Here is a 24,906-nt window from a genome sequence, read left to right as displayed (position 1 = left end):
CCTTGTGCATCTGGCTAACATGGGACCTGGGGAACCGAGCCTCGAACCGGGGTCCTTAGGCTTCACAGGCAAGCGTTTAACCGCTAAGCCATCTCTCCAGCCCTATTTATTTATTTTTGAGGTAGGGTCTCACTCTAGCTCAGGCTGACCTGGAATTCACTATGTAGTCTCAGGGTGGCCTTGAACTCTTGGTGATCCTCCTACCCCTGCCTGCTAAGTGCTGGGATTCAAAGTGTGTGCCACCACGCCTGGCCTCACTGACCTTTTCAGCCGATAGCTTTCTGACTTGAGTGCAGCCAGTGAGACCTGCAGAGCTGAATGTGGCCTGGCTGGTGGTGCTTAGCAAGCCTGTCTCCTGCTGGTGGCCAGAACCTTCCCAAGTGCCTGCCCACCCTGGGTTTACCGGCAAATAGCTTCCATGCCCTATCCCTCTACCAGCTTCCAGTGCCCAGGCTGAAATAGAGCCCGCAGGCCATTCTAGAGAGAGCCGCCCTTGGTCTGTGTGCTCCTGTAGAGATGCTTGTGGGGAGCAAAATGCCTTCCCCTTCCTTACCATTGGGTGTCCACTGAGACACCCACCACTGCCCCAGACACCTCGTCCTAGTTACAGGCACCTGTCTGCAGCATCAAAGCTTATGATATATAGATTCCCAATCCTTCCGATAGACCATTCACCGACACCCCAACTTCCTGCCTGCCTATAAGAAGGCTGTGTGCCCTGAGGTACGTGGCAGTTGATGCTTAGCCTGCGGAAGTCTTTCTCACTTATTTTTATTTTTCGCCACCCTACAACTCTGGGAGGCAGCTAGTGGGGCGACAGAGGGGGGATACATAGGCACCCTCATATTCCAGATCACCTTGGTTACAGTCTTGATTGTCTTTGGATAACATTTGATCTCACTGCTGCCGCTGTGAGTTCATGGCGCTCACACTAGAAAACATACCAGCAAAGAGTTTTCTTCAGGAATGAGCGGGCTTGCTGGGGGGCGGGCTGGGAGGAGATCGGTCTACTGGGAGTGAGCCAAGGAGGCCTTGGGGCTGGGGGGGGGGGGGTCCTCAGAGCCTGTAGGAGGCCCTATGTCTGGCAACTTCCTGTGTCTCTCCCACTGTGACGTCTGTAATTTCATCTCAGCTGGCCTCCGCTTCCCTCCTCAAGCCTTGTCTGAAGATGCAGGTCTGGTAACACAGTCTGTCCCCCACACTCAGTGCAGACAGTGGGTAAGTTACCAGCTCCTATCCTCCTGACCCCCCCCACCCCCCGCAGCCCAGGCCTCCTCCACATCACCTTCTCTGCAGTATGGTCCCAAGGGTGAATCTGGCCCTGAAAGCTGTGCCTGCCAACAGGCTCCAGCAAAGGGGGGAAGGAGCTCACTGGATGAGGTTGGGACACATCCTTCCTGTCTGGGGGACGCTGAGTCACAAACAAGCAAAGACGGGGTATTGGACATACCCCTAGAGGTACAGAGCAGACCAGAGGTGCTGGACATAGACTTGGGATACATGGTACCCCTGGGGTGCAGGTACACATACCTGAGGACCGCACACCTGAGAGGCTGTCCCTTCATCACTACACCTGGTGGGTAGGTACATTGCTGGATTTGCTGGATTCTCATATATATATGTAGGTGTGTTTCTGTTTTGTTTTGTTTTTCGAGGGAAGGGTCTCATTCTAGCTCAGGCTGACCTGGAATTCCCTGTGTAGTCAGGGTGGCCTCGAACTCTCTGCAATCTTCCTACCTCTGCCTCCCGCAGATTCTCTTCTAAGTGACCCGACTTCCTTAAAGGAAACCACAGCAGCGCAGTGAACACGCAGAAATCTCGGCTCTGCCAGGGTTCAGATCAGCCTGGGAGGCCACAGGGTAGGGGAGCGAGGAGGCCAGGGCTTCGTACAGGGCCAGGGACAGGCTGCGGTCGGCCACCCTACAACGCTGGGGGAGAGCTGGAGGGGCGACAGAGGAGAGACGCAGATCTGCGGGCACCCTCACATTCCCCGTCAGCTTGGTTGCAGCCTTGATTCCCTTTGGATGACATTTGATCTCACTGCTGCCACGGTGGGTGAAGGGAGTTCACACTAGAAGAGAGCCCCGGGGGTAGGAGCCCTGTGTGTCCCTCACAGCCTGCCCCCGTAGTCCTGTGTGCTCTGACACCTGAAGGGACCATCTTGCCCCCTTCTTTCCTCCCTCACTCCCTCCCTTGCCTTCCCTCCCCTCCCCTCCCCTCCCTAACCCTCCCCTCCCCTTGCCTCTCCTCCCCTTGCCTCCCCTTCTCTCCTCTCCTGTCCCTTCTCTTCCCTCCCCTCCCCTCCCCTCCCCTCCTCTTCCCTTCCCAACCCTTCCTTTCCCTCCTGTCCGCTCATCTCTTCTCCCCTTGCCTCCCCTCCCCTGTCCTCCCCTCCCCTGTCCTCCCCTCCCCTGTCCTCCCCTTCCCTCTCCTTCCCTTCCCTTCCCTTCCCTTCCCTTCCCTTCCCTTCCCTTCCCTTCCCTTCCCTTCCCTTCCCAACCCTTCCTTTCCCTCCCTGCTGCTCATCTCTTCTCCCCTTCCCTCCCCTCCCCTCCACTCACCTCTCCTCCCCTCCCCTTCCTGTCCCTTCCTTCCCCTTCCTTTCCCTCCCCTTCCCTTGCCTCTATTCCCCTTGCCCCTCCTCCCCTCTCCTCCCCTCCCCTCCCCTCCCCTTCCCTTCCCTTCCCAACCATTCCTTTCCCTCCCGTCCACTCACCTCTCCTCCCCTTGCCTCCCCTCCCTTCCCCTCCCCTCCCCTCCCCTCCCCTCCCCTCCCCTCCCCTCCCTTCCCCTCGCCTCTCCTCCCCTCCCCTTCCCGTCTCTTCCTTCCCCTTCCTTTCCCTCCCCTCCCCTTACCTCTACTCCCCTTGCCTCCCCTCCCCTCCCCTCCCCTCCCCTTCCCTCTCCTCCCTTCCTCTCCCCTCCCCTTGCCTCTCTTCCCCTCCCCTTCCCCTCCCCTTCCCTTCTGTCCCCTCCCCTTCCCTTTCCTCCCCTTGCCTCTACTCCCCTTCCTTTTCCTCCCGTCCCCTCCCCTTGCCTCTCCTTCCCTTCTGTCCCCTTCCTCCCCTCCCCTTCCCTACCCTCCCCTCCCCTTCCTTGGCAGGTGGGTTTTCCATAGGGCGAGTACTATTCTTGGTGATCTTTGTACAGCCACAGTTAAGAGTCTAGCTCATTCTGTTACTTTTATTTAAATAAAGACTTTTAGAAATTTTCATTTGGATTTATTTGTTAGAGAGAGAGGCAGATAGAGAGAATGGGCAGATGCATGTGCCACCTTGTGCATCTGGCTTATGTGGGTCCTGAGGAATCAAACCTGGATCCTTTGGCTTCATTAGGCAAGCGCCTGAACCACCAAGCCCTCTCCCTCAAACTCATAAAACCCTTTATGATGTGCTATTAAGGCGTATCATTAAGGTCCAGGGTAAAGCAAAGCAAAGATGGGCTGAGCCTGGGTGTGTTCGAGGGCCGGTGGGTGAGCAGGTGCCGCCACCGGGGGGTAGAGTGCCCCTCCTCCGCAGCACGGCACACACCCGAGCATCACTCCGGGACCGGCCGTGACTCCCTGTCCTTTGTGCAAGCGTGTTGGCGGCTGCGTAGGTCTTCCGCGGAGGACCCCTGCCAGGCTGATTGTGTTGTAAACTCTCAGCACCGGGGACCTTAGAACGGTGAGGCCACATTATCAGCTGCTTGGTGTAGCAGCATACATCATCTGCTCTGTCGTGGGGTCCAGAAAGTTCCAGGCCAGCTGGAGTTTACAGGGCTTGCTTTCCACACTCTCGAGCAGTTCTTGGCCGTTGCCTTGGGACCTCCTGAGCTCTGGGTGCTGTGCCTCTGAACTCCTCTTTGTGTAGACAGATCCCCTTCAGCCTGTCCCCAAGGTGGATCGAATACCCGTGAGTCTTCCCTCGGGAGTCCAGCAAAGCCCGAGGTCCCCTGAGTCCCCGGGTGTGGGCAGAGCCCTGGCCAGAAGTCTGTCTTCCCAAAGAGATGGAGCACGGCTACCAAGGGCCATCCCTCATCCCCGTGCCTCTGGAGGACCTGTCTCCACCCTGGCACCGGCTTGCCATCTTGGGGGACTATGGGAACCTAGTGGGGGGGGGCATCTGACAGGGAGCAGCTTCTCGGAGGGAGGGTGAGGCACGTCCGGAGCTGTGGAGCTCATGTCTCACTGAAAAGTCACTGCTTGCGAGCTATGAAGGGGAAAGTGGGGGAGAGGAAGGAAGTATCATGGTTTGTTGTCTGTGAGTATAGAAGTTGTCAGTTAAAAAAATATATATATATATGTTAGCCGGGTGTGGTGGCACACTCCTTTAATCCCAGCACTGAGGATACAGAGATAGAAGGATCACCAAGAGTTCAAGGCTACCCTGAGACTACAGAGTGAATTCTAGGTCAGCCTGGGCTTAAGGTGAGACCCTACCTCAAAAAAAGAAAAAAAAAATATAAATATATATAGTCACTGCTTGCCACTCATCTGCCTTACTTTCTGCTTTTGTTTTGTTTTTGTTTTTTAAGGTAGGGTCTCACTCTAGCTCCAGCTGAACTGGAATTCACTATGTAGTCTCAGGGTGGCCTCGAACTCACTGCAATCCTCCTACCTCTGCCTCCCGAATGCTGGGATTCAAGGTGTGTGCCACTATGCCTGGCCTCCTCTGTATTTTTAAATTATTTATTTGAGAGAGAGAAAGAGGCAGAGACAGAAAGGGAGAGAGAGAGAATGGGCACGCCAGGGCCTCCAGCCACTGCAAAGGAACTCCAAATGCATGCGCCTCCTTGTGCATCTGGCTTACGTGGGTCCTGGAGAATCGAACTGGAATCCTTTGGCTTTGCAGGCAAGCATCTTAACCTCTAAACTATCTCTCCAGCCCTCTCCTCTGTATTTTTAAAAAATATTTTATTTATGTGTTTGAGATAGGGGGCAGTGAGGCAGAGAGAGGGGGAGAAATGGGGAGAATGAGAATGGGTGTGCCAAGGCCTCTAGCCACACTGTAAATGAACTCCAGACACATGATCCACCCTGTGCATCTGACTGTACGTGGGTGCTGGGGAATCAAACCTGGGTCCTTAGGCTTTGCAGGCAAGTGCTTTAACTGCTGAGCCATGCCTCCAGCCCTCCTCAGCGTTAATAGTGCCGTGTTGCTATTACCAGTGTGTCCTGTGGAAGGCAATCCCCTCGAGGGCAGTGCCCTCTCCTGTTCCAGTTGTTCTACAAGGGCCCAAGAGACAAGAGGCTCAGATAACCCACCAGCCGTGTGGAGTCACTTTGTCACGTGTCAGGTCTATGGGGACATGGGAACCTTGGATGTCATGGTCTAGCAGAGTTCCTTCAGTGAACCTTTGCGTCAGCCACCCTGTCCTGGCCCTGGGCAGCCCCACTTGGGGTTGACTTGGTGCCCCAGAAAGAGACTCCTATCAGGGTGGCCGCATTTTTCTCTTATGCTCTCGGAGAGTTCTCGAGAGGAGGCCAGGGCTGTCCACCCTTCACGCTGTCGCGGCTGTTTGTGGAACTTGCGCCGTCATGAGCTTGCCAGGAGCCACACCCCTGGGTGCTGGAGGCTGCGCCTTGGCCACGCTGACATTGTCCCCTCTAGCCTGGATGGGGCTGTGTGTGTTTCACACGTGAGGTGAGCCGGGCGCCGTCTGGAGCTTGGCACGGGCCTGTCTGAGGACTTCTCCTCTTTGCATTGAGCAATGCCCAGGGGTGGGGAGGTCCCAGGGGAGTGCCTACTGACATGTTGGCATTTCTCCACAGGCTTGGGACGGACTCTGTGCCCGTCCCTCCTGGGACAGCAGTGGCCGCGGTGGAGGCCTCTCTATGTCCCTTTGTGCCAGAGTCTTGCTGGGAAGTGGCCCTGTCCCTCCGTCTTCTCAGCACCCAGGGGTGTTTCTTTCCTGAAGAGCATTGCTCCTGTCCCTTCCCCTGTGCCTGGGGACCAGCCACACACTCTGAGATCCTGAGAAGGTCCTTCTCAGGTGTCCCTAGGGTCACTCTGTACCCCATAGGCATGGCCCAACCCTTGTTCAGAACGCTCAGGCCTGACGGGGTAGCTAAGGGTGGGTCCGGAATCCCCCAAGGATGTCGTATGTCCTTCTCTGTACCCCCAGGGCTACACAGCAGATAAGGCCCGGGAGGGGGCCATGGGATTACAGCTGTCAGGGCCGGGGCAGGATCCACCATTACCGAATAAGGCCCTACATCTCCCTGGCTTAGAACCTGCAAGTTCCAGCCCCCAGGTCATTACTAGGTCCGGCAGCTACACTGAGACCATCCTGTCGGGAAGGTAGTTCTGTCCCCCAGGGAAGGTGGCCGTCTCCAGTTCTTGCCATGTCCTGTTGCCCGTCACCCGTATGCATCCAGAGCCAAGGACGTGCATGGCTGCTGCGGTCACAGATGGGCCGTGAGAAGCAGAGTGATTCCTTTCTTCTCTCCATCTTCCCCAGAAACATGGCTGACAGCAAGGGCAAGCCTGCCAAAGCTGCCAACAGGACGCCTCCCAAGTCGCCAGGGGACCCCGCCAAAGAGAAGGCCGCTAAGAGGTTGTCCCTGGAGTCAGAGGGTGCCAGTGAGGGGGCAGCAGCCCCCGAGCTCAGCGCCCTGGAGGAGGCCTTCCGGCGGTTTGCAGTGCACGGGGATACCCGGGCAACAGGGAAAGAAATGCACGGGAAGAATTGGTCGAAGCTGTGCAAGGATTGCCATGTGATCGATGGGAAGAACGTGACCGTCACCGACGTGGACATCGTCTTCAGCAAGATCAAGTAAGTGTCGGGCGTGGTGGCGCGCACCTTTAATCCCAGCTCTCGGGAGGCAGAGGTAGGAGGATCGCCATGAGTTCGAGGCCACCCTGAGACTGCATAGTGAATTCCAGGTCAGCCTGGGCTAGAGCGAGACCCTACCTCGAAAAACCAAAAACAAGATCAAGTTAAGCATCTCGCAGGCCCGCTCGCTTCAGTGACGTGCTCTGCTGTTTGCAGACCCTGCTGAACTCGGGGCCCCAGAGCACAAGGGGGCCCCAGAGCACGCTGCGCCCAGGGTAGCCTGTGGAGCATGGCGTTCGTTCCCAAGTGCCTCTGGAGTCCCCAGCGTCACCCTGAGCCTTGTCCCTGCCTCCATCCACATGGGGTTCATCCCTGAATGTAGCCTGGAGGAGGGGGGTTCTGTCCTGAAACTAACGTGTGTGTGAACTTTGATTTCCCAAGTCAACAAGCTGTTGCCAAACATAACAGGGCCACTGAGGTGGGCAGAGCCCGTGAGGTTGGCATGGGCCTGCCCCCCAGAATGTGTCCATGGCTCATGACACTCTCTGCCAGCCCCTTGGCCACCTCTGTCCACTCTGTGCTGGGGAAATGTTCACAAATGCAGAAAAGCTGAGCGAAGACGCGTTGTAGCTGCACGTCAGCTTCTGGCTCCGCAGTCACAGCCTGTGCCATTGCGTGTGTGCACCGTGTGTGCATGCGTGTGTCCAGCCAGCCTGCAGTGGACACGTGCTCCCGTATCGTGAGTGTCCACACGAGTCCTTGCATCCTGATTGCACACGTGTACCCGTGTCACCGGTGTGGCATGTGTTCACATATCATACATGCCCACGCGTCCCTGTGCACGGGTACTTGTGTGCCTGCACATCACGTGGGTGGGTGTGTATCCCTGTGTGGTGCGTACATACACATTCCGGTGCCACGCGTGCGCACGTTGTGTGCCCTGCACCACAGGCGTTCACGTGAGTGCGGGGTCATGGGTGCGCGGTGCCTCCAGGTGGCACGCACCTGCAGATGTCCCTGATGTCCCTGTGACCACACGCACGCCCTGGGAAGTTTGCGGAGGAGCTCTCACACTCTCCCGTCTCGTCTGGCATCTCTGAGACGCTTTGATGTTTTTGGACAATCCCCTGATCACACCTGAGAAGAGTGGCTGTCCCCAAGGCCACTGCCCAGCTCTGCCCTGCCCGGAATGTGGAAATGGTCCTTGGTCCCCTGTTGTCTGCTTTCTGGTGGATTCTGTGCTTCAGGCCTGTATTGGTCTGCCAGGATCCAGTGCCTTGGCAGGAAATAGCCCCTTTTCTAATATATATATATGTGTGTGTGTGTGTATAAATTTTTTTGGCTTATTTTTATTTATTTATTTGAGAGTGACACAGAGAGAGAGAGAGAGACAGACAGAGAGAGAATGGGCGCACCAGGGCCTCCAGCCACTGCAAATGAACTCCAGATGCATGCGCCCCCTTGTGCATCTGGCTTACGTGGGTCCTGGGTTATCAAACCTGGGTCCTTTGGCTTTGCAGGCAAACACTTTAACTGCTAAGCCATGCCCCCAGCCCTAAAGTAGATTTTTGAAATTTATTTATTTCCAAGGAGGGAGGGAGGGAAGAAGAGAGGGGGGGAGAGAGAGAAAGAGAATGAATGGGCACACCAGGGCTTTCAGCCACTGCAAACAAACTCCAGATGCATGTGCCACATTTGTGCATCTGGTTTACATGGGTACTGGGGAATCGAACCTGGGTCCTTTGGCTTTACAGGCAAGCACACCTTAACCACTAAACCCTATCTCCAGCCCAGCCTTGTTTACTTTTGAGGGGCTGTGAATTCTGCTAGACATCTGTTTGCTACTGGGTTCCATGGTTGGTCTCCATGGGCGCTCCTAGCTGACGGGTCCCTTAGGCTCTTGTGTTTGGTAGGCGACGTGGTCTTCATAGCTACGGCCCTGGTCACCACTTTGTTCATGGACACACTGGCGACTCCCCAGGTGTGGCGAGGCCCCTTGTCCCCACGTCACGCACTGGTATCAGGAGTTGCCCCTGGGCAGGCAAAGACTACAGGGTGGATTATTGCACACAAAGGGCACCCACAGCTAGGGGACTTGGGACGCTGTTGGCTTCCATCTTTCTCCAGCTGAAACCAGCTCCACCTTCAAGACCCCAGGATGGAAAAGAAAGAAGGCTGAGCCACAGGTTGTATGGGCAGAAGGATTCTAGAAAGGGGCTCTGTGGAGACTATTGTGCCAGAACCTAGCTGTCCCCTCCCCGTCCCACTGCTCACATTGACGCCCTGTTCTGCTAGCCCAAAGCTGTGTGGAGCAGGTTCCCCTCAGCCCCATGTTCCTTGGCAAGCTCCCTGCTGTGCGCCATGTGTTGGAGTGTGTCTGGGCCATCTCAGGCTTGGATGCTTGTGTTGGAATGGCTATGAAACCAGCCCCAAAGGGGCCCTGCGTCTTGAACCCCTCCTTGGGTCCAGAGACCTGCCTGAGGGTGTCTGAATGAGCATGGTGTATTTCTTCTCTGTCTGGCCTCCAACCCCTTTAGGAAGTGGAGATGAGTCTCTCTATGTAACCTGGATGGATCTGCGATCCATCACAGCCTGGAGGTCAGTCGTCCACGATCAGGATGTGAGAGGAGGCCGGACCAGAGGCTTAGAGGGGCGTGGTCACCTTGCTGCCCACCACGGGATCCCCGGCCTCTGCCCTGGCGAGGGTCCATGGTGACGATACAGGCTGTAGTGGGGACCAGGTCCTGGTGCTCCTGGGCCGCGGCGCTCAGGTCTTCTCTGGTTCCTTCTTCTCCCCAGCTCCATTTGTGGGCGCACTTTGTGGCCTCAGCGGAGGCGGGTTTGTTGAGCACCATGCAGTCCATTACTGCCACAAAGCGGACCTCGAGCCGAGAGTTAGGAGATGGTTCTTTTCCAGGTCCCTAAGCTGGGGGACAGCTGAGAAAACCAGGGAGGCCGCAGGGCATGGAATTAAGTCATGAGGTCCCAGGCAGGCACTTGCGGCCGGATGTTTACTATCCTACAAGGCTCCCAAAGTGCCACAGTTCCTTCACGGGTGACCTAGAGGCCCTGGTGTTAAGAGTCCCTGAGCCCCCTCCCTTGGGTTTCATGAAGTGCCCCTGAGTTTGGGCACTGACTCCGTCGTAAGCTTTGTCTATGGGACAGCGTGTTGGGGCTCACTGTGGCCGGCCAGTTCCTGTTCTGATTGTCCCCTGCTGGAAGATGCGCCGCCTCTTCATAGTAGCTAGTCCTGTGCTATGGGTTCAAGTGCGCAGTCCTGGGCTGGCCACAGCGGTCAAAGCTGTGCTGGTGGGGCACTGACCCGAGATGACTCAGTGACCAGGGATCAGAGCCTCTGGCATATTGCTCTCATCCTGGGGCTCTGAGCTCTTGCTAGACCAGTCAATGTGTCCTGTGACACTGAGAACACATTAACTAGGTCAGCTAAAGTTACCTCTGAGCAGACAGAACTGACTGCTGGTGCGGCTCACAGTGGGCCCAGCCCAGGCAGTCCACCTCTCTGTTCCTTCTCCACGTCCAGGTGTCCCTTGAAGCCCTGCCATAGGGGCCTGGTAGCTGCTCCTACCCTGAGGGCATGTAGGACTTCCCTCAGGCGACATCAGCAGGGTCAATGTGGTGGTTTGATTCAGGTGTCCCCCATAAACTTAAGTGTTCTGAGAGCTAGGTCCCCAGCTGGTGGCAATTTGGAAATTGGAAGGGGATGTGTGTTGTTGCGGTGGGCGTAGGGGTGTGGCAGCCGGCTTCCCCTTGCCAGTGTTTGGCACACTTCCCTGCTGCTGTTGTCCACCTGATGTTGGCCAGGAGGCGATGTCCACCAGACTCCGCTCATACCATCATTTTCCCCTGCCATCATGGAGCTTCTCCTCGCGTCTGTAAGCCGAAATAAACCCTCTCCTCTCATCACCTGCTTTATTTATTTATTTATTTATTTATTTATTTATTTATTTATTTGAGAGCAACAGACACAGAGAGAAAGACAGATAGAGGGAGAAAGAGAGAATGGGCGCGCCAGGGCTTCCAGCCTCTGCAAACGAACTCCAGACGCGTGCGCCCCCTTGTGCATCTGGCTAACGTGGGTCCTGGGGAACCGAGCCTCGAACCGGGGTCCTTAGGCTTCACAGGCAAGCGCTTAACTGCTAAGCCATCTCTCCAGCCCTCATCACCTGCTTTTTGTCAGAAGCTTTGTGTCAGCAAGGAGCAGTTGGATGCAGCAGTCACCTGCTCCACTCTCTGGCCATGTTCCTCATGGCATCCTACCTTCAAACACCCCAGTGTCCCAGATAGTAGGAAACAAACCCAGGAACAAAGAGGCGTAGAGACATTTGCTTATTTTTATTTATTTGGGAGTGACAGACACAGAGAGAAAGAGGCAGGTAGATAGAGAATGGGCGCGCCAGGGCCTCCAGCCACTGCAAACGAACTCCAGACATGTGTGCCACCTTGTGCATCTGGCTTACGTGGGTCCTGGAGAATCAAGCCTGAACTGGGGTCCTTAGGCTTCACAGGCAAGCACTTAACCGCTAAGCCATCTCTCCAGCCTAAGGCCTAGAGACTTTTGACCGTAAGGAAGCTTCTAGAAGGGCTGGGTGGGAGGTGGGAAGAAGTGATCTGTCCTTGGGGCCAGTCAACTCCTCATTTTTTTTTTTCTGTAGGAAGCTGCCTTCCAGCTGTTACGTGCCCGCACATCTGTACCCACACCCCACGCAGGACTTCTGTTTGAGCTCCCTCCCCAGTGGTGATGGCATGGGGCCATGGGTCATCTGGACGGAGGGGATCACAGAGGCTTAAGAACCCCATCTACACATGGAGGGACTGTACGTCCCTCCTGACCATGGTGGGCACTGACCACCACCCCCTATAAGTGAACATATGAGGTGCTCAGACGTTTAGGGACTGGGACTGATCCCTGACTCCAAGGCATTGCACCCCATCTGCAGACTCTGGAAAATTTGGGGGAGGGGCCTGCCTTGGAGGTCAAGGTTGGGGGTGGGACAAATACCTGTACGTTGAGCCTGTTAGAGAAGGCTTGAGGTTAGGACGGTCCTAGGCAGCCAGGCTGTCGGGGCAGAATCCTAGTGCCTGCTGAGGCTTGCTGGCACTGTGGGTGGGCACTGCCCGGTTTGAGCAAGCCAGGGTGAGGAACCTGGGCTGAGAAGGCCAGTGAGTGGTGCCCCATCTACCTGCACACGTGGATTCTCAGGCCCCCGGGGATGGTCACCTGTCGTCCCCTGCCCCCCATCACTTTTGGACTGTCTGTCCCTCTTGGAGCCTGGAGTACGCTGGGGTTCCTACAACATGTTCCTCACCTGAGATGCACACCCTCCCCCTCCGTTCTGAAGGAAGGTACCTTGACCCCTCCCAGGCATGTGGGGACAAAAGACTGAGTAGAGGAGCCTGAGCAAATGGCTTAGCGGTTAAGGCATTTGCCTGCGAAGCCTAAGGACCCTGGTTTGATTCCCCAGGACCCATGTAAGCCAGATGCACAAGGTGGCGCATGCATCTGGAGTTGGTTTGCAGTGGCTAAAGGCCCTGGTGCACCCATTCTCTCTCTCTCTGTAATAAATAAATAAATAAAAATATTTTTACAAGAACACTGAATAGAGGCACAGTGAGTCCCCTGGGGCTGTAGGTGACCCTGGGCGGGGGCAGGGAGGGGAAATCCTTGAGTCCTGTAGGAAGAGAAGTCTGGGGTGCAGAGTCCCTGGACACCTATGGCTGTGGTGGCCCTGTTTGTATTTTGCACTGTGGGGAGGGCTGGGTGTCCACAGTCCCTTGACGGGCAGCAGCAGCTGCAAACCTTCGACTTTGCCTCCTCTGGGAGTTTGGGGACTGTGAGGAAATAGCTTAGGTACTGCCAGGAAGTTGCTGACTCTGACAGGACTAGAGAGAGAAAAAAGTCCAACTATTTCTGTTTTGGGGCAGGTTGCCATGACGCCACGGGCGTGGCGCCAGCTGGGGTATCTGCAGGCCTTTGTTTAGGTCCTTGTCACCATGGTAGCGCTTGTTTGTTTTGATGTTACTATGTGTTAAATTTTAAACAAATTTCTTGCAGCTTTATACCACGTTTTATTGAAGATTACTGTGAACCCAGACTCTCTCCTGCAAAGGGCCCACAAGGGTCAGTCTCCAGATAGTTAATGGAGGTCTGATATGCTCAGGCCAGACTTTGGGGGGTGTGTGTGTGTCGGGGGTGGGGGGGTGCTGGGCAGCACGTCTATGTGCGTGAGTTCGGTGTGTACCTGCATATGTGTGTGTGAGGAGCGGGAAGTGCAGGGCCCAACACACCATTAGGTTGGCAGGTCTAGCCAGGGGGCATAGGGAAGGAAGAGCCGCGGCCTCCCCTGGGCCCCAGGATGGGTGCTGGTTACCCTCCAGAGCGAATACAGATTCCTGCCAACACACTATGAAGAGCTACGCAGTGGCTCATTTGGCGGCCACCAGGGCTGGGTGTCTCTTACTGTCTGGAGGCCGGAGAGCAGGTTTGAGGCCCAAGGGTTTGTCAGGTGTCACTGAGCCCGGGGAAGCTGCCTGGTGTGCCCCCAATGCCACTTCCAGCCATCAGGGCCCAGTGGGGCCTGTTCTGAAGGGTGCATCCAGGTCAGGAGGCTAGACGCAGCAGCCCCTCAGCTGTCACTCCCAGGACAGGCCCAGGGCCTGGAGAGAGCTCTGGCCAAAGTGCTCTGGAGAGCTCTTGGGAGAGAGAGCTCGTTACGTACTGGTGTGTCCAAACACCCTAGAGAAGCCACGTGACAAGGGCCCCGGGGGGTGGGGGGCAGCCTTGTGAGAGGTGGTCAACCAGCCTTCCTCTCTATGACACTCCTCCCTTGGGGTTCAGCCTCCCTACACTCTGCTTGCTGAGCACGGGGTGGGGATGGGGGCCTGGCCCTGCAGACGAGTGGGGCAACACCCAGCCTGTGCCCTAGTTCCCAGGTGTACAAGAACCTGAGCCCTGAGCCAGGCGTGGTGGCGCACGCCTTTAATCCCAGCACTCGGGAGGCAGAGGTAGGAGGATCACTGTGAGTTCGAGGCCACTCTGAGACTCCACAGTGAATTCCAGGTCAGCCTGGGCTACAGTGAGACCCTACCTTAGAAAACCAAAAACGAAATAAAACCTGAGCCCTGAGGTTAGCCCCATCTCACTGTGGCCTCCTAGTGGCCAGATACAGCAGCGCAGGGTCATCTCTAAGGCCTGCAGGTCTTTTAGTGGTGGTGTGGGAAGGTGGGGGGGGGGTCTCGGAGAGGTGGACAGGCTATGTGGAACATCTCTGTCTTAAGGGCCAGTGAGCTGGTGGCCCCCATGGCTTTGTGGTCAAGGCCTCCTCATATCTGGCGATCAATGGGAATTCGGCCACTGCGTGTCAGGCATCGGTCCATCCCGTGCCCCTTGGCTCATCCATGTGGCCTGGCTGGCCAGTGCCTGCAGGTCACGGAAGAGGACGACCGTCCCCAAACCTCCAGGGCTTGTCTGTACAACCTCACACAGGTCTGTCTTATGGGGCACCCCTGCTCAGACCAAGATGGTGAGTGAAGTGGTCACAGGTGGGTCACTGGGGTCAGCCTAGAGGCTGACCCCCACCCCCAACTTCAGGCTCCTGTGAAAACACAGAAATAAGAAGGATAGTTAAGGATCCCACCCCACCCCGGCAGAGAAAAACAGCAAGAATGCCTTGTAGGTAAGAGGTGGTGACCACTAGATCTTTGAAACTTGGGCGACCACAGCCTGGTCCAGGGCAAGGCCACAACAGGGCTACTGCTCACAGCCTCTGGTTTCCTGCAATTGAGTGAACCCTCGTGGCTGATCAGCCCACGCTCTGACCTTCCTAGCCAGGTGGCAGAGGCTGCCTCACCTGTCCTGGAGGGGGTTAGAGGCCCCCTGACCTGCTGGAGAGTGCACAGAACGGACACTGGAAGCGCTCGGGCCTAGGCTGTCACACCAGTCTGTCTTTGGCACAGAGCCCACGCCCGGGTTCTGGGGAGAACAAGGCATTCAGTGGGCACAGAGCGAGGGTCCCTGGAGAAAGAGCAAGGGGCAGGTGGCTGAGAGCGGCCCGTGGGGCATCAGGGCCATTGGCAGGGACATGCGACCCAAGGCTCGTGCCAGCTGGGCTCGCTCCGTGCTCTGGCTGGCAAACAGACATTGCGCTGTCTCCATCGAAACCTCTGGAAGGGCTTCTTCATGGCACAAGGTCGCCAGGAACCTTGCCCAGCACCGCCCCCCCTTGCTGCCCAAGATCCTTCCCTGGTCCTGCTATGGTGCCTCTTGCTCTCTGACTGCAGAAGGACCTGTACTGTGCCATTAGTGCTATATGGCTGGCAAGGCTGCTCCCTGGTGGTCACACTGAGAAAACTCTCAAGTTCAGAACCAGAAAGTGCCAGGCGGCCTTGGTGTCCCCTCCCCCTCCCCCGCACAGGTCAGGAGTTATCTGATCACTCAGCCTCAGTGAGGGACCTTTCCACAAAGGGGCTGGGTTGGGGGCTCTGTGTAAGGCCAAAGCTGGGGTGCAGAGGAACCCGTGTGGCATGCGTTCCAGAGGCACCAACCCGTCCTCAGAGGGCTGTGCTGGCTTCAGACTTGCTTCTGGCACTCTAGGCCAGAGACTTCAAGAGCCTGAGCGGGACCCCTGCCCATCTGCACACCCCGGTCCTGGGAAGCGAACTCAGCGGGTGGGTTCAGCACCCAGCCTGTGGGCCAAAGACAGGAAAGGCCCAAGCCCTGGGGGTGCCCGGGGTCAGGAGAGCCCAAGAGTGGATGGCACAACCCCGGAAGAAGAGAGGCGGCATTTGTCCCCCCTCCCCCAGAACGCTCTGGGGACTGCTCCGAGAAGCGCCTGCGTCTCTTGGGGGAGACACCCTCGGGGTCTAGAGCACCAAGGCCAGGGCCTCAGTCTCCCCACCGACACCAGCGCAGTGGGACTCGTGAGGACACAGCAGCTCAGGGACTCTTGGTACCAGTGGAGCAGGCATCTAGTGCCATCTGAATGTGGCCTGTGATGGGGAGACCCACCAGCCACCCTTCCCCCCCAGTGACTCAGGCTGGCAGTGCCTGGTGCTGACGCTGCCTAGAAAGGGCTGTGTGCCTCGGCGGCAGGTTGCCAGGCTGGCCGCTAGGCCTGGCATCCACATGTCAGCCTGGGCAGAGCTGGGAGTAGGAGACAAGAGTGCCTTTGACGTCCCAGGACAAACAGACTGGTCCCAAGGGGCCTTAGGTCAATACACCCGCAGGTCCCAGGCAGGAGAGAAAAGCTGTAAGCTCCAGGCACCCCTGGGACGTGAGGCCAAGTCACCCCAGGTGGCCTGGTTAACCAAGTCATCACAAGGGGGGGGGGCTGAACGTTGGGGCTGAGTATTGACAGCCTGGAATCCACGTCCCAAAACTCTGGAACCTCCGTCACCTCCACCATACACAGTCATGTGCCGGGAGAGCACAAAGCCACTGTGGGGCTCTGGTTCGCACGCTGTCCCCCTTGGTCCCAAGCATAAGGCTTTAGTGAACTCTTCAGTTCCAAAAGCTAGGGAGGGTCCCAGGCAAGGGGCCAAGGTGTGTTTGCCAGGGGACACCTGCCTCTCCATGATCAGCTCTCCTGGCCTCGGGGTGTCGGGCACAGTGATTCACGTCTTCACGGCACATGTGCATAAAGCTTACGACTGCTCCAGGCACCGGTCAGAATGTAGGGTTTACGGAAACCACCCCGTGGAGTCTTCATGTCTGGTTCCTTATCCTGGGCCACTCGAGAGTTCACTTTGTCATTGAGTTGTCACTGGTGTCCCTGCATTGCGGTCCATGGCTGGAGACCATCTGGGTAGTTTTCAGGCTTGAGTGAGATTTGAAGGAAAATATATATGATATTCACAACTGGGGTTCCTTCATCGCTTCTGTCATCCTGGGGTGTGTGTGGGGGTGACTCTGCACACGCTGGCTCTCCTCTCATGGGCTTCATTGGTGAGTGACCTGGCCCAAGTACTTGGCACAGTTTCCATTTTTCTTTCTTACTTCTGGATGTTATGTTCTTGGCATATGAGCCCCTTCCCAGATCTTTCTTCCTCGTCAGGGTCTTTTGAAAGAACATGACTTGTAAACCTCTCATTACGTTGCCTATGTTTCCATTACAGAACATGATTTGGCGTCATTTATAAAAACTCACTTCAAGGCTACCAAGGTTCTTGCCCTGATGTCCTTCTAAAAGTTGGGTTCTGGGCTGGAGAGATGGCTTAGCGGTTAAGCGCTTGCCTATGAAACCTAAGGACCCCCGTTCAAGGCTTGATTCCCCAGGACCCACATTAGCCGGATGCACAAGGGGGCTCACGCATCTGGAGTTCGTTTGCAGTGGCCGGAAGCCCTGGCGTGCCCATTCTCTCTCTTTCTCTGTCTGTCACTCTCAAATAAATAAATAAAAATAAACCAAAAGTTGGTTTCTGGGGTCTGCTGTGAGTCAAGTCTGTGTGGTGCGAGGCGCATGTCCAAGGCTCCTGTGGTGAGTGATGGGTCCTGATTTTTTTTTAATATTGTTTATTTATTTATGTGAGAGAGAGAGAGAGAATGGGCACGCCAGGGCCTCCAGCCACTGCAAACGGAACTCCATATGCGTGCGCCCCCTTGTGCATCTGGCTTACGTGGGTCCTGGGGAATCGAACCGGGATCCTTAGGCTTCGCAGGCAAACACCTTAACTGCTAAGCCATTCCCCCCCCCCCCCGCCCCTGGGGAGTTTATTATAGAGGGAGCAGCTGTTCCAGCTGTTTATGGGGGTTAGGGTGATCCCTTCTCTCTGAGTAGCTCCTGTACCTTGTGGGTCAAATGCGCTGCCTGTGTGGGCATTTCTAGGCTCTGGATTCTTTGAGTTGTGAGTTCTGACTCCGGCCAGTAGTCCGGGGTGTCTTGGGATTCTGTAGTCTCCGTTTTCTGACTTTTCAAACTGGGCTTGGCTGTGCTGGATCCACGGTTGATGGGCAGCTATCAAAGCCCAGCTGGAGTTTTGTCTGGTCAGCTGTCATCAGGTCCTGGACCCTTAGCCCTCTGTGACTGGTAGCAGTGGCATGCCTCGCTGTGAGAGAGAGCCTTTCTGAGGCTGTCCCAGAAGAACTCCCGGTGACGCACAGGAACCGTAGGCGCATCATGTGTCCAAACTGAAATCTCACTCATTTGGATGAGGTGGGGGTGGGTGCAAAGATTAAGAAGCTTTAGAATATATATATATAAACTTATTTGAGAGAAAGAGGCAGAGGGGGCAGGGAATGGGTGCGCCAGGGCCTCCAGCCACTGCAAACGAACTCCAGACGCGTGCGCCCCCTTGTGCATCTGGCTAAAGTGGGTCCTGGAGAATCGAACCTGGGTCCTTTGGCTTTGGAGGCAAAAATGCTTTAACCGCTAAGTCATCTTCTCCAGTCCAGCTTTAGAATATTTTTGAGATTGCCTGAATGGCCTCTGGAAGGCTTGGTGAAATGGCCGATGTTTGGATACCCTGCAGCGGCCAGGCGCACAGGGTGGGTTAGGAGCTCCAGCCACGCTGCTCGCCCGACTCCGTGGGTGGCTCCACCTCAGGGCCTGGCTCAGGGCAGGGGAGGAGGCCCTTCCCAGTCCTGCTCAGGGTACGAACCCTGGCTCAGGTACCCTGTGTTCTCCTGGGCCACCTCTGACCCCAGCACAGGCCTGGACTGCTCCTGGCTACTGGTGGAGAGTGACCAGGGGACCCTCTGTTTTTTTTTTTCTAAGATTTATTTTATTGTATTTATTTGAGAGTGGGAGAGAGAGAGAATGGGTGCGCCAGGGCCTCCAGCCACTGCCAATGATCTCTAGACGCATACGCCACTTTGTGCATCTGGCTTACGTGGGTCCTGGGGAATCAAGCCTTGAACCGGGGTCCCTAGGCTTCACAGGCCAGCGCTTAACCGCTAAGCCATTTCTCCAGCCCTGGACCCTCTTATTTTTCCTCTGTTCTCCTCAGTGGAGTCCACACTGCCCATGTTGGAACAAACAGGACTGTCCCCACAGACCTCCTTGAAGGTCTTTCCAGGGAGGTGGTTACCCACACCCATGGCTCTGGGGGGCGGGTGGCTCGCTGCAGTATACAGGGTGGGATGGGACATGTGTATGGGGCTGCTTGGTCTGGTGGCTTACGACGACTGCACCCTGTCCCCACACAGAGGGAAGTCCTGCAGGACCATCACCTTCGAGCAGTTCCAGGAGGCACTGGAGGAGCTGGCCAGGAAGAGGTTCAAGGACAAGAGCAGCGAGGAGGCCGTGCGGGAGGTGCACCGGCTCATCGAGGGCCGTGCGCCTGTCATCTCGGGGGTCACGGTGAGAGCGCAGGGCCTGCTCAGTCCGGGGTGTCCTCACTGCTCTTCCCGTGGGGACGTCGTGGCCCGCCGGTCTTTGGGGGGATCCAGCTGGGAGGAGAGCTGGTGGGCTCATCAGTCCCATATGTCCCGAGCTGACCTGGGGCCAGGAGAGGTAGCTCCCATGTCTGTACATGTGACCCTAGAGCAAGTTCATGTTCTTTATCTATCTTCGGCCCCCCCCCCCCCCGCACTGAAATGCTGCCCCAGGTGGTGGCAGTCCTCACCCAGCCCCCCCCGCCCCGGACCTACTGTAACCCCTCCCCTCCCCCTCTCTTGCAGAAAGCCGTGTCTTCACCCACTGTGTCGCGGCTCACAGACACAACCAAGTTCACAGGCTCCCACAAAGAGCGCTTCGACCCATCGGGCAAGGGCAAGGGCAAAGCTGGCCGCGTGGACCTGGTGGACGAGTCGGGTTACGTGCCTGGCTACAAGCACGCGGGCACCTACGACCAGAAGGTGCAGGGGGGCAAGTAGCCCCCCCCCCGGGGGGGGGGCTGTCGTTCTGAGCACTGCAGGTGCCGGGCACCGGACTCACACCCATGACACTTCATTACATTCCTGTGCTGACTCGGGCAGAACTCCCAAGTGCCAGGCGGCTCAGGCCGGGCGATGCCCAGGCCTCCTCCTGCTAGGTGCTGACACTCCTTCCAGACCCCCAGCTCCGATCCCCAATTTACTGTCCCTTCCTTACACGCCTGCCCTGTCCAGACTCGGGAAGGGGACAGCTGCTGCCTCCAGACTGTGTCCCAGGATCGCAGTGCATTGGCCACCTGGTCTTCACGGGGGAGGGGGTGGTTTGGGAATTGGCATGTGTGAGGGTGAGTGGCACGGACTGTCAGGCCATACTGACCTCTCCCGGGAGCCTCAAGGACAACAGGAGTAAGGCGCTAACCCGCCGTGAAGACAGAGTGACCCAGGCAGGGCAGGAGGCCACCTAGTGGCCATGCCAGCGTGGACCTGTCACACTGGCAGTTGAGCAAACACGCCCATCAAGGCTGTCAACCACGTCTGTGTGCTGAGGATGGCTGAGGGACCGTGGAGACTCACTGGTGACAGGTGAGCGACCTGGAGTGTGTCGACAGTAAGAAGAGGCGATGCTGGCCTTGGAGCGCTCCGGGGAGACGCGCGACTTTGAGCCGCTGTGACTTCTTCCTTGACCTGTCCCATCAGCAGGTTGGGACACGTGGTCGGGCCAGGCCCGGAGAGTCCCTTCACCGGTGTGGAACGGGCTTCTGCTTTACCCGCAAGCCCTGCCGTAAGTCACGGCCGTGCGTTTCCTCCGCTCTCTGAAGCCCCTTTGGGGATCAGCTCCCCAACTGTTCTCTGGAGCGCAGACCACCAGACACCAGAGCCAGGCCAGGGGGAGACCTGCATCATCGCTGGGGTTTTGTCGTTCTGCCCCCAGCACCTAGCTCATCCACGTGCGAGGATGCCACACTGCGGCCTCCTTGGTACCTACACCATCCCCAGGAGGCCTAGGAACCACCCCAGTGGTCTTACATGGCCCCACAGCAACTCCTTTGGCACGAAGAGCCCGAGCCCTGCATATGACCCACTGGACTGTGCGGCCTGGGCGTCGGTCCCCGAGAGCTCACAGTGGCCTCGGCAGATCTAGATAGGCAGCCTGGCCTACTACAGCCCAGGTAGACAGCAAGACTCCCTCACTGCCAGGGCCCACTGCCACCCCACCCTGCGCTCCTGCCCCAAGCAACATCTGTCCATCAATGTAGCCCCCGCCCACCGGGACAAAGCAAGGGCCTGAGGACCACAGCTCCCAGCCAACCGGCCCTACCTATCCCTCACACAGGAGGAAGCCCCAACTGGAAGATGGGGTGGCTCTCCACACAGCTTCCTCCTGAGGTCATGGAAGTTCGCCATGTCTGACATGAAAGACCGAGGAGTAAGGGAATGGGATGTCACCTCGTTGGTGTGGGCAAGACAGAGGGACTCCTGACATTCCTCAGTCCCCTTCAGAACCCCAAGGCTGGAAGTCTCTTGGTGTGAGGTTGTGGTTCTTTTCTATGGCCTGCCAACAGTCCGTCCCCACAGCCACAGCCGAGCTACACGGAACAGACACAAATCTATCGGGAACTCGTCCCTAGAGTTAGTGGACCCTAGGCCAGGGCAGAGGGACGAGCCAGGGTGACAGCTGAGGGTTCCCACTATACACAGCAGCTCAGATGCCCCTCTGACCCCACGGAGGGTACGGTCTCCTATTCAAGGGGTTGAGGGGCCAGAATGATCTCTAGACGATCCACACTGAGGCCAGGGCTGGCTCCCCAAGAGCATAGAGGAGACAAGTGTCCACCCTTGGGTGGTAAGCCAGCACCGGGGGAAGGAGGCTCCGTCACCGACTGGCCACCTTGCCTGTGGGGTCCTCACCTCTCATACTGGCTCTCCACCAAGGCCGGAACAGAGGGTTGGATCCACAGGGCCCAGGAGGCAGACCACACCTCCATCTCAGCCCCTGGAGGTCAGGTTCCAGCAGGAGACCATGAAACCTTCAGAACGCATTCCCTGTCACTCTACTCAACCTCTGGGGTTGGGGAATCCAGAGTAAGTCACAATGACTTGCTGGTCCTCCCCGCCTGATCCCTCAGAGCACCCTTGGGCTCCGCTCCCAGGCCCTCACGTGTGGCCCTTGGGGTGGCCATGGAGGAAACGCTGTCAGACAGGTGGTCTCTGTTGTGCCCCCTTGCCCTGCCCGGTTTCCTCAGACACACGGGGCGAGGGCAGTTTCCTTCTGCAGCCAGTGTGTACGTTTAGCTTTGTAACGCACCCTCCCTCCTGTATCCTGTATCATCTAGCAAGGAAGGGTAATAACCATCAGACCTGAAGTCTTAGCACCCCACTCTGTCCATCTTAAAGTGTCTGTTGAGTTTGGCATCTGTGAACTCTCGACACAGAGGCTTGGATTCCGACGTCGCCTCACACGACAGACACACGCATCCTCCTCAGTCAGTTCTGAGTATGAACACGCAGGCAGTTGCATGCTTATGCGATACCCATTACTTTCTACTAACTGTGGCCAAGTAGAGCTCAGTGTCTGTCTGTGGATTAAAAACAAAAGAACATCTAACTTTCATAGCATGCAAACCAAGACCCGGGGCCATGTGCTATTAGGTGACAGAAGCCCAGGTGACAAAAGACATGTTCTCTCAGGAGAGGACAACCAGCAGATGGGGAACACCCAGGAGACAGAGAGAAATTCTGTCAGGAACTGATAACCAGGGAACAAGGACATGTATGATTGGAGGGCACCCAGGAGACAGGGAAGGTTCTGTCAGAAGTGACAACCAGAGGGACAAGTTTTGTCTGGTGGGCGCACTGTATTGGGTGACAGATATATGCTTTTGAGGGTGTCATTCAGGGACATGTTTGTCAGGGTGACACTTTGTATCAGGGTGACAGGTTCTATAGGGAGTGACAGGGACGTGTTCTTTCAGGGTGACACTCAGGGATGTGTTGTATCAGGATGACACTCAGGGGCACATCCTGTGAGGAATGCCACTCAGGAGACAGAGACAGATTGTAGGAAGCACAATATGGACGGTGTCCAATTGCCAACAGCAAGGAGAAGACGGGAGGAGGGTGTTGGAGAACACTGGTCTCTAGCAGAATGCGTATTTATTTCTATTTAATGCTATAAGATAAGCAGCTAGTTAGTGGTAACCATTTTATCAAAAACTCAAAGTTCAAATGACATGTTTAAATATTTTTGAAAAGATCTATATTTATACTGGAGTATTTTCACGCCTTGCAGTCTTATGTAGGAGAGCAGAGGGACATCACAGTAGTTTCTGCCACTTCCTGGTGACCTGTCTGGGCTGCCCTGGCCCCCCAGGGGCTGCAGGTCCACCTTGAACAGGTCCGAGGACGCCCGGGACGGAGGATCCACCTCTTCCCGGAGGCCCCCAAGTTCCCTTAGCTGCCTGTTTTCGTGAATCAAGTTTTACTGGCATTTGGTCCTGCTGATGTGTTTACGTCCTGGCCGTAGATGCTTTGGCATTATAACTGGAGCTGGGAGGAGTCGAGACAGATGCCATGGCCAGGGTACTGTGGTATTGACCACCTGTGCCCGTTTCAGGACAACTGCCTGCCTGCCTGGCCGGCTGTCCTCCTCCAGAGAACCACATTCCTACCGGGCTGCACAGCCACAGGAGGGCGGCCCTGCCAGGGTGGAAGTGGGCGGCCCTGCCAGGGCGAGCACCCCCCGGTCCCGCTCTAGCAGGCTAGGAGATCCTGCCACCACTGAGCCGAACTGCTCTCCTCCCCAACACACTACTGACCACCCTGAGCTCTGGTTCACGGGTGCGGCCACAAGCGCCTAGGGATGCTTAAATTAACTCTCTCCCTTTAGACCTCGTAAACTAAACCAAGCCAAACAGCAGAGGGAGCCTACGCAACTTAAACTTGAAGGGACAATACGCTACTACTAGTTTGTACTAAGGTGTTTGTTGTTTTTTTTTTTTCAAGAAAGGGAAATAAGTTTATATATATGCAATATATTTTTACACTATTTTATTAATGTTAGGGGGGACCGAGTGTCATCACTTTATTGGTGTGATGGGTGATGTTGATGCTGTGGGTGTTCCGACTCCGAAAGGCACTTCTGCTGACATCTGAACCACACTTGCCCAGAATATCTGCGGCGTCGGGATGGCTCTGCTGTCCCTCCTGCAGAGGCACGGTGTCACCTGCCAGACTTGTTCTCGTGGCCTGGTGGAAAGCTTTAGTGAAACGGCTGTGTCTGTCTACATTTCGCTCCTTATGTGTTTGCTGTTAACATTGTGTGTCAAATTGGTAAAGTGATGAATAAAGGTGTTAAAATGTGGCTTTCAGGTTCTCTGTACTAACCATCACACCCTCTGGCCACCTGGGCCTCCATACGTGGGTACTAACCCCCAGGATGGGAGCCTGGAGTCCTTGTTGCATCAGAACTCACTGGCAGACAGCTCCGGGCCACTCTCACCCAGGGGAGACTTCTGTCACCTGGCTTAGGACTGCTGACCACCTCAGAGGGCAGGTGGACCAGCTATCAGTCAGGTTCAAGGCCAAGTCTGGTTCTGGTCCGAGGATGGGGTCTGAAGTCAAGGGGACCATTCACGAACTACATCATACGCAGCCACCCACACGGCAGGCAGAAAGTGATTAAACTCCAGCCCGGTGAGGTCACTGCAGAGGACGAAACCAAGGCTTCTTAGGCAGAGGAATAATTTGCTACCAGTACACATAGAAAGAAATTCTAGATGCAAGAAAATGATGATGAGAGGGACGTCTGAGATGTGAAGGTAGTAGAGGAGAAAGAATAAACAGGCAAGTAAGTTGTGACTAATCATGGCTATATACACACTCTGTGAGGGGAACACATTCCGTTAAGACACTTCTTTGCTATTGCACCTAAGAGCCGAGGGGTTGAGGACGTCAGCGTCACAGCCCAGGGTGCTGACCACACAAGCGGCGGCGGAGCTCAGTTTCCTGATTAGCAGGGCGGAGTTTCTGAAGATAGGACACAACCTAAAAATGTCAGTCTTAGAGCAGGAAAAAAAAAATACAGGGTTGGAGAGATGGTTTAGTGCTTAAGCACTTGCCTGTGAAGCCTAAGGACCCCAGTTCAAGGCTCGATTCCCCAGGACCCACGTTAGCCAGATGCACAAGGGGGTGCACGCATCTGGAGTGCATTTGCAGTGGCTGGAGGCCCTGATGCGCCCATTCTCTCTCTCTTTCTCTCTCTGCCTCTTTCTCTCTGTTGCTTTCAAATAAAAAAATAAAAATAAAACAAAAAGAATAAAAAA

At 56.2% G+C, this 24,906-nt stretch overlaps 1 protein-coding gene across 4 annotated transcripts in view; it reads left to right on the top strand.

Moving 5' to 3' along the window:
- LOC101600375 (tubulin polymerization promoting protein) overlaps positions 1-23,586 on the top strand; it is a 31,568-nt gene extending 7,982 nt beyond the window's left edge. For 3 of the 4 annotated variants that reach the window (XM_045139028.1, XM_045139029.1, XM_045139031.1), the window contains exons 2-4: positions 6,442-6,756; positions 18,917-19,070; positions 19,391-23,586. In XM_045139028.1, coding sequence (XP_044994963.1) covers positions 6,442-6,756; positions 18,917-19,070; positions 19,391-19,585 — 664 coding nt within the window. In that variant the 3' untranslated portion in view covers positions 19,586-23,586. Of the gene's footprint in view, positions 1-1,102; positions 1,219-6,441; positions 6,757-18,916; positions 19,071-19,390 lie in introns of those variants that run through there. The other variant, XM_045139030.1, reaches the window with a different exon arrangement.
- Positions 23,587-24,906: the final 1,320 nt, after the last annotated feature.

The sequence above is a fragment of the Jaculus jaculus genome, chromosome 20 (genome assembly GCF_020740685.1).
Source record: "Jaculus jaculus isolate mJacJac1 chromosome 20, mJacJac1.mat.Y.cur, whole genome shotgun sequence".
Classification (NCBI taxonomy): domain Eukaryota; kingdom Metazoa; phylum Chordata; class Mammalia; order Rodentia; family Dipodidae; genus Jaculus; species Jaculus jaculus.
Note: the sequence above shows the minus strand (reverse complement) of the source record. Positions and strands in the feature narration are given on the sequence as shown.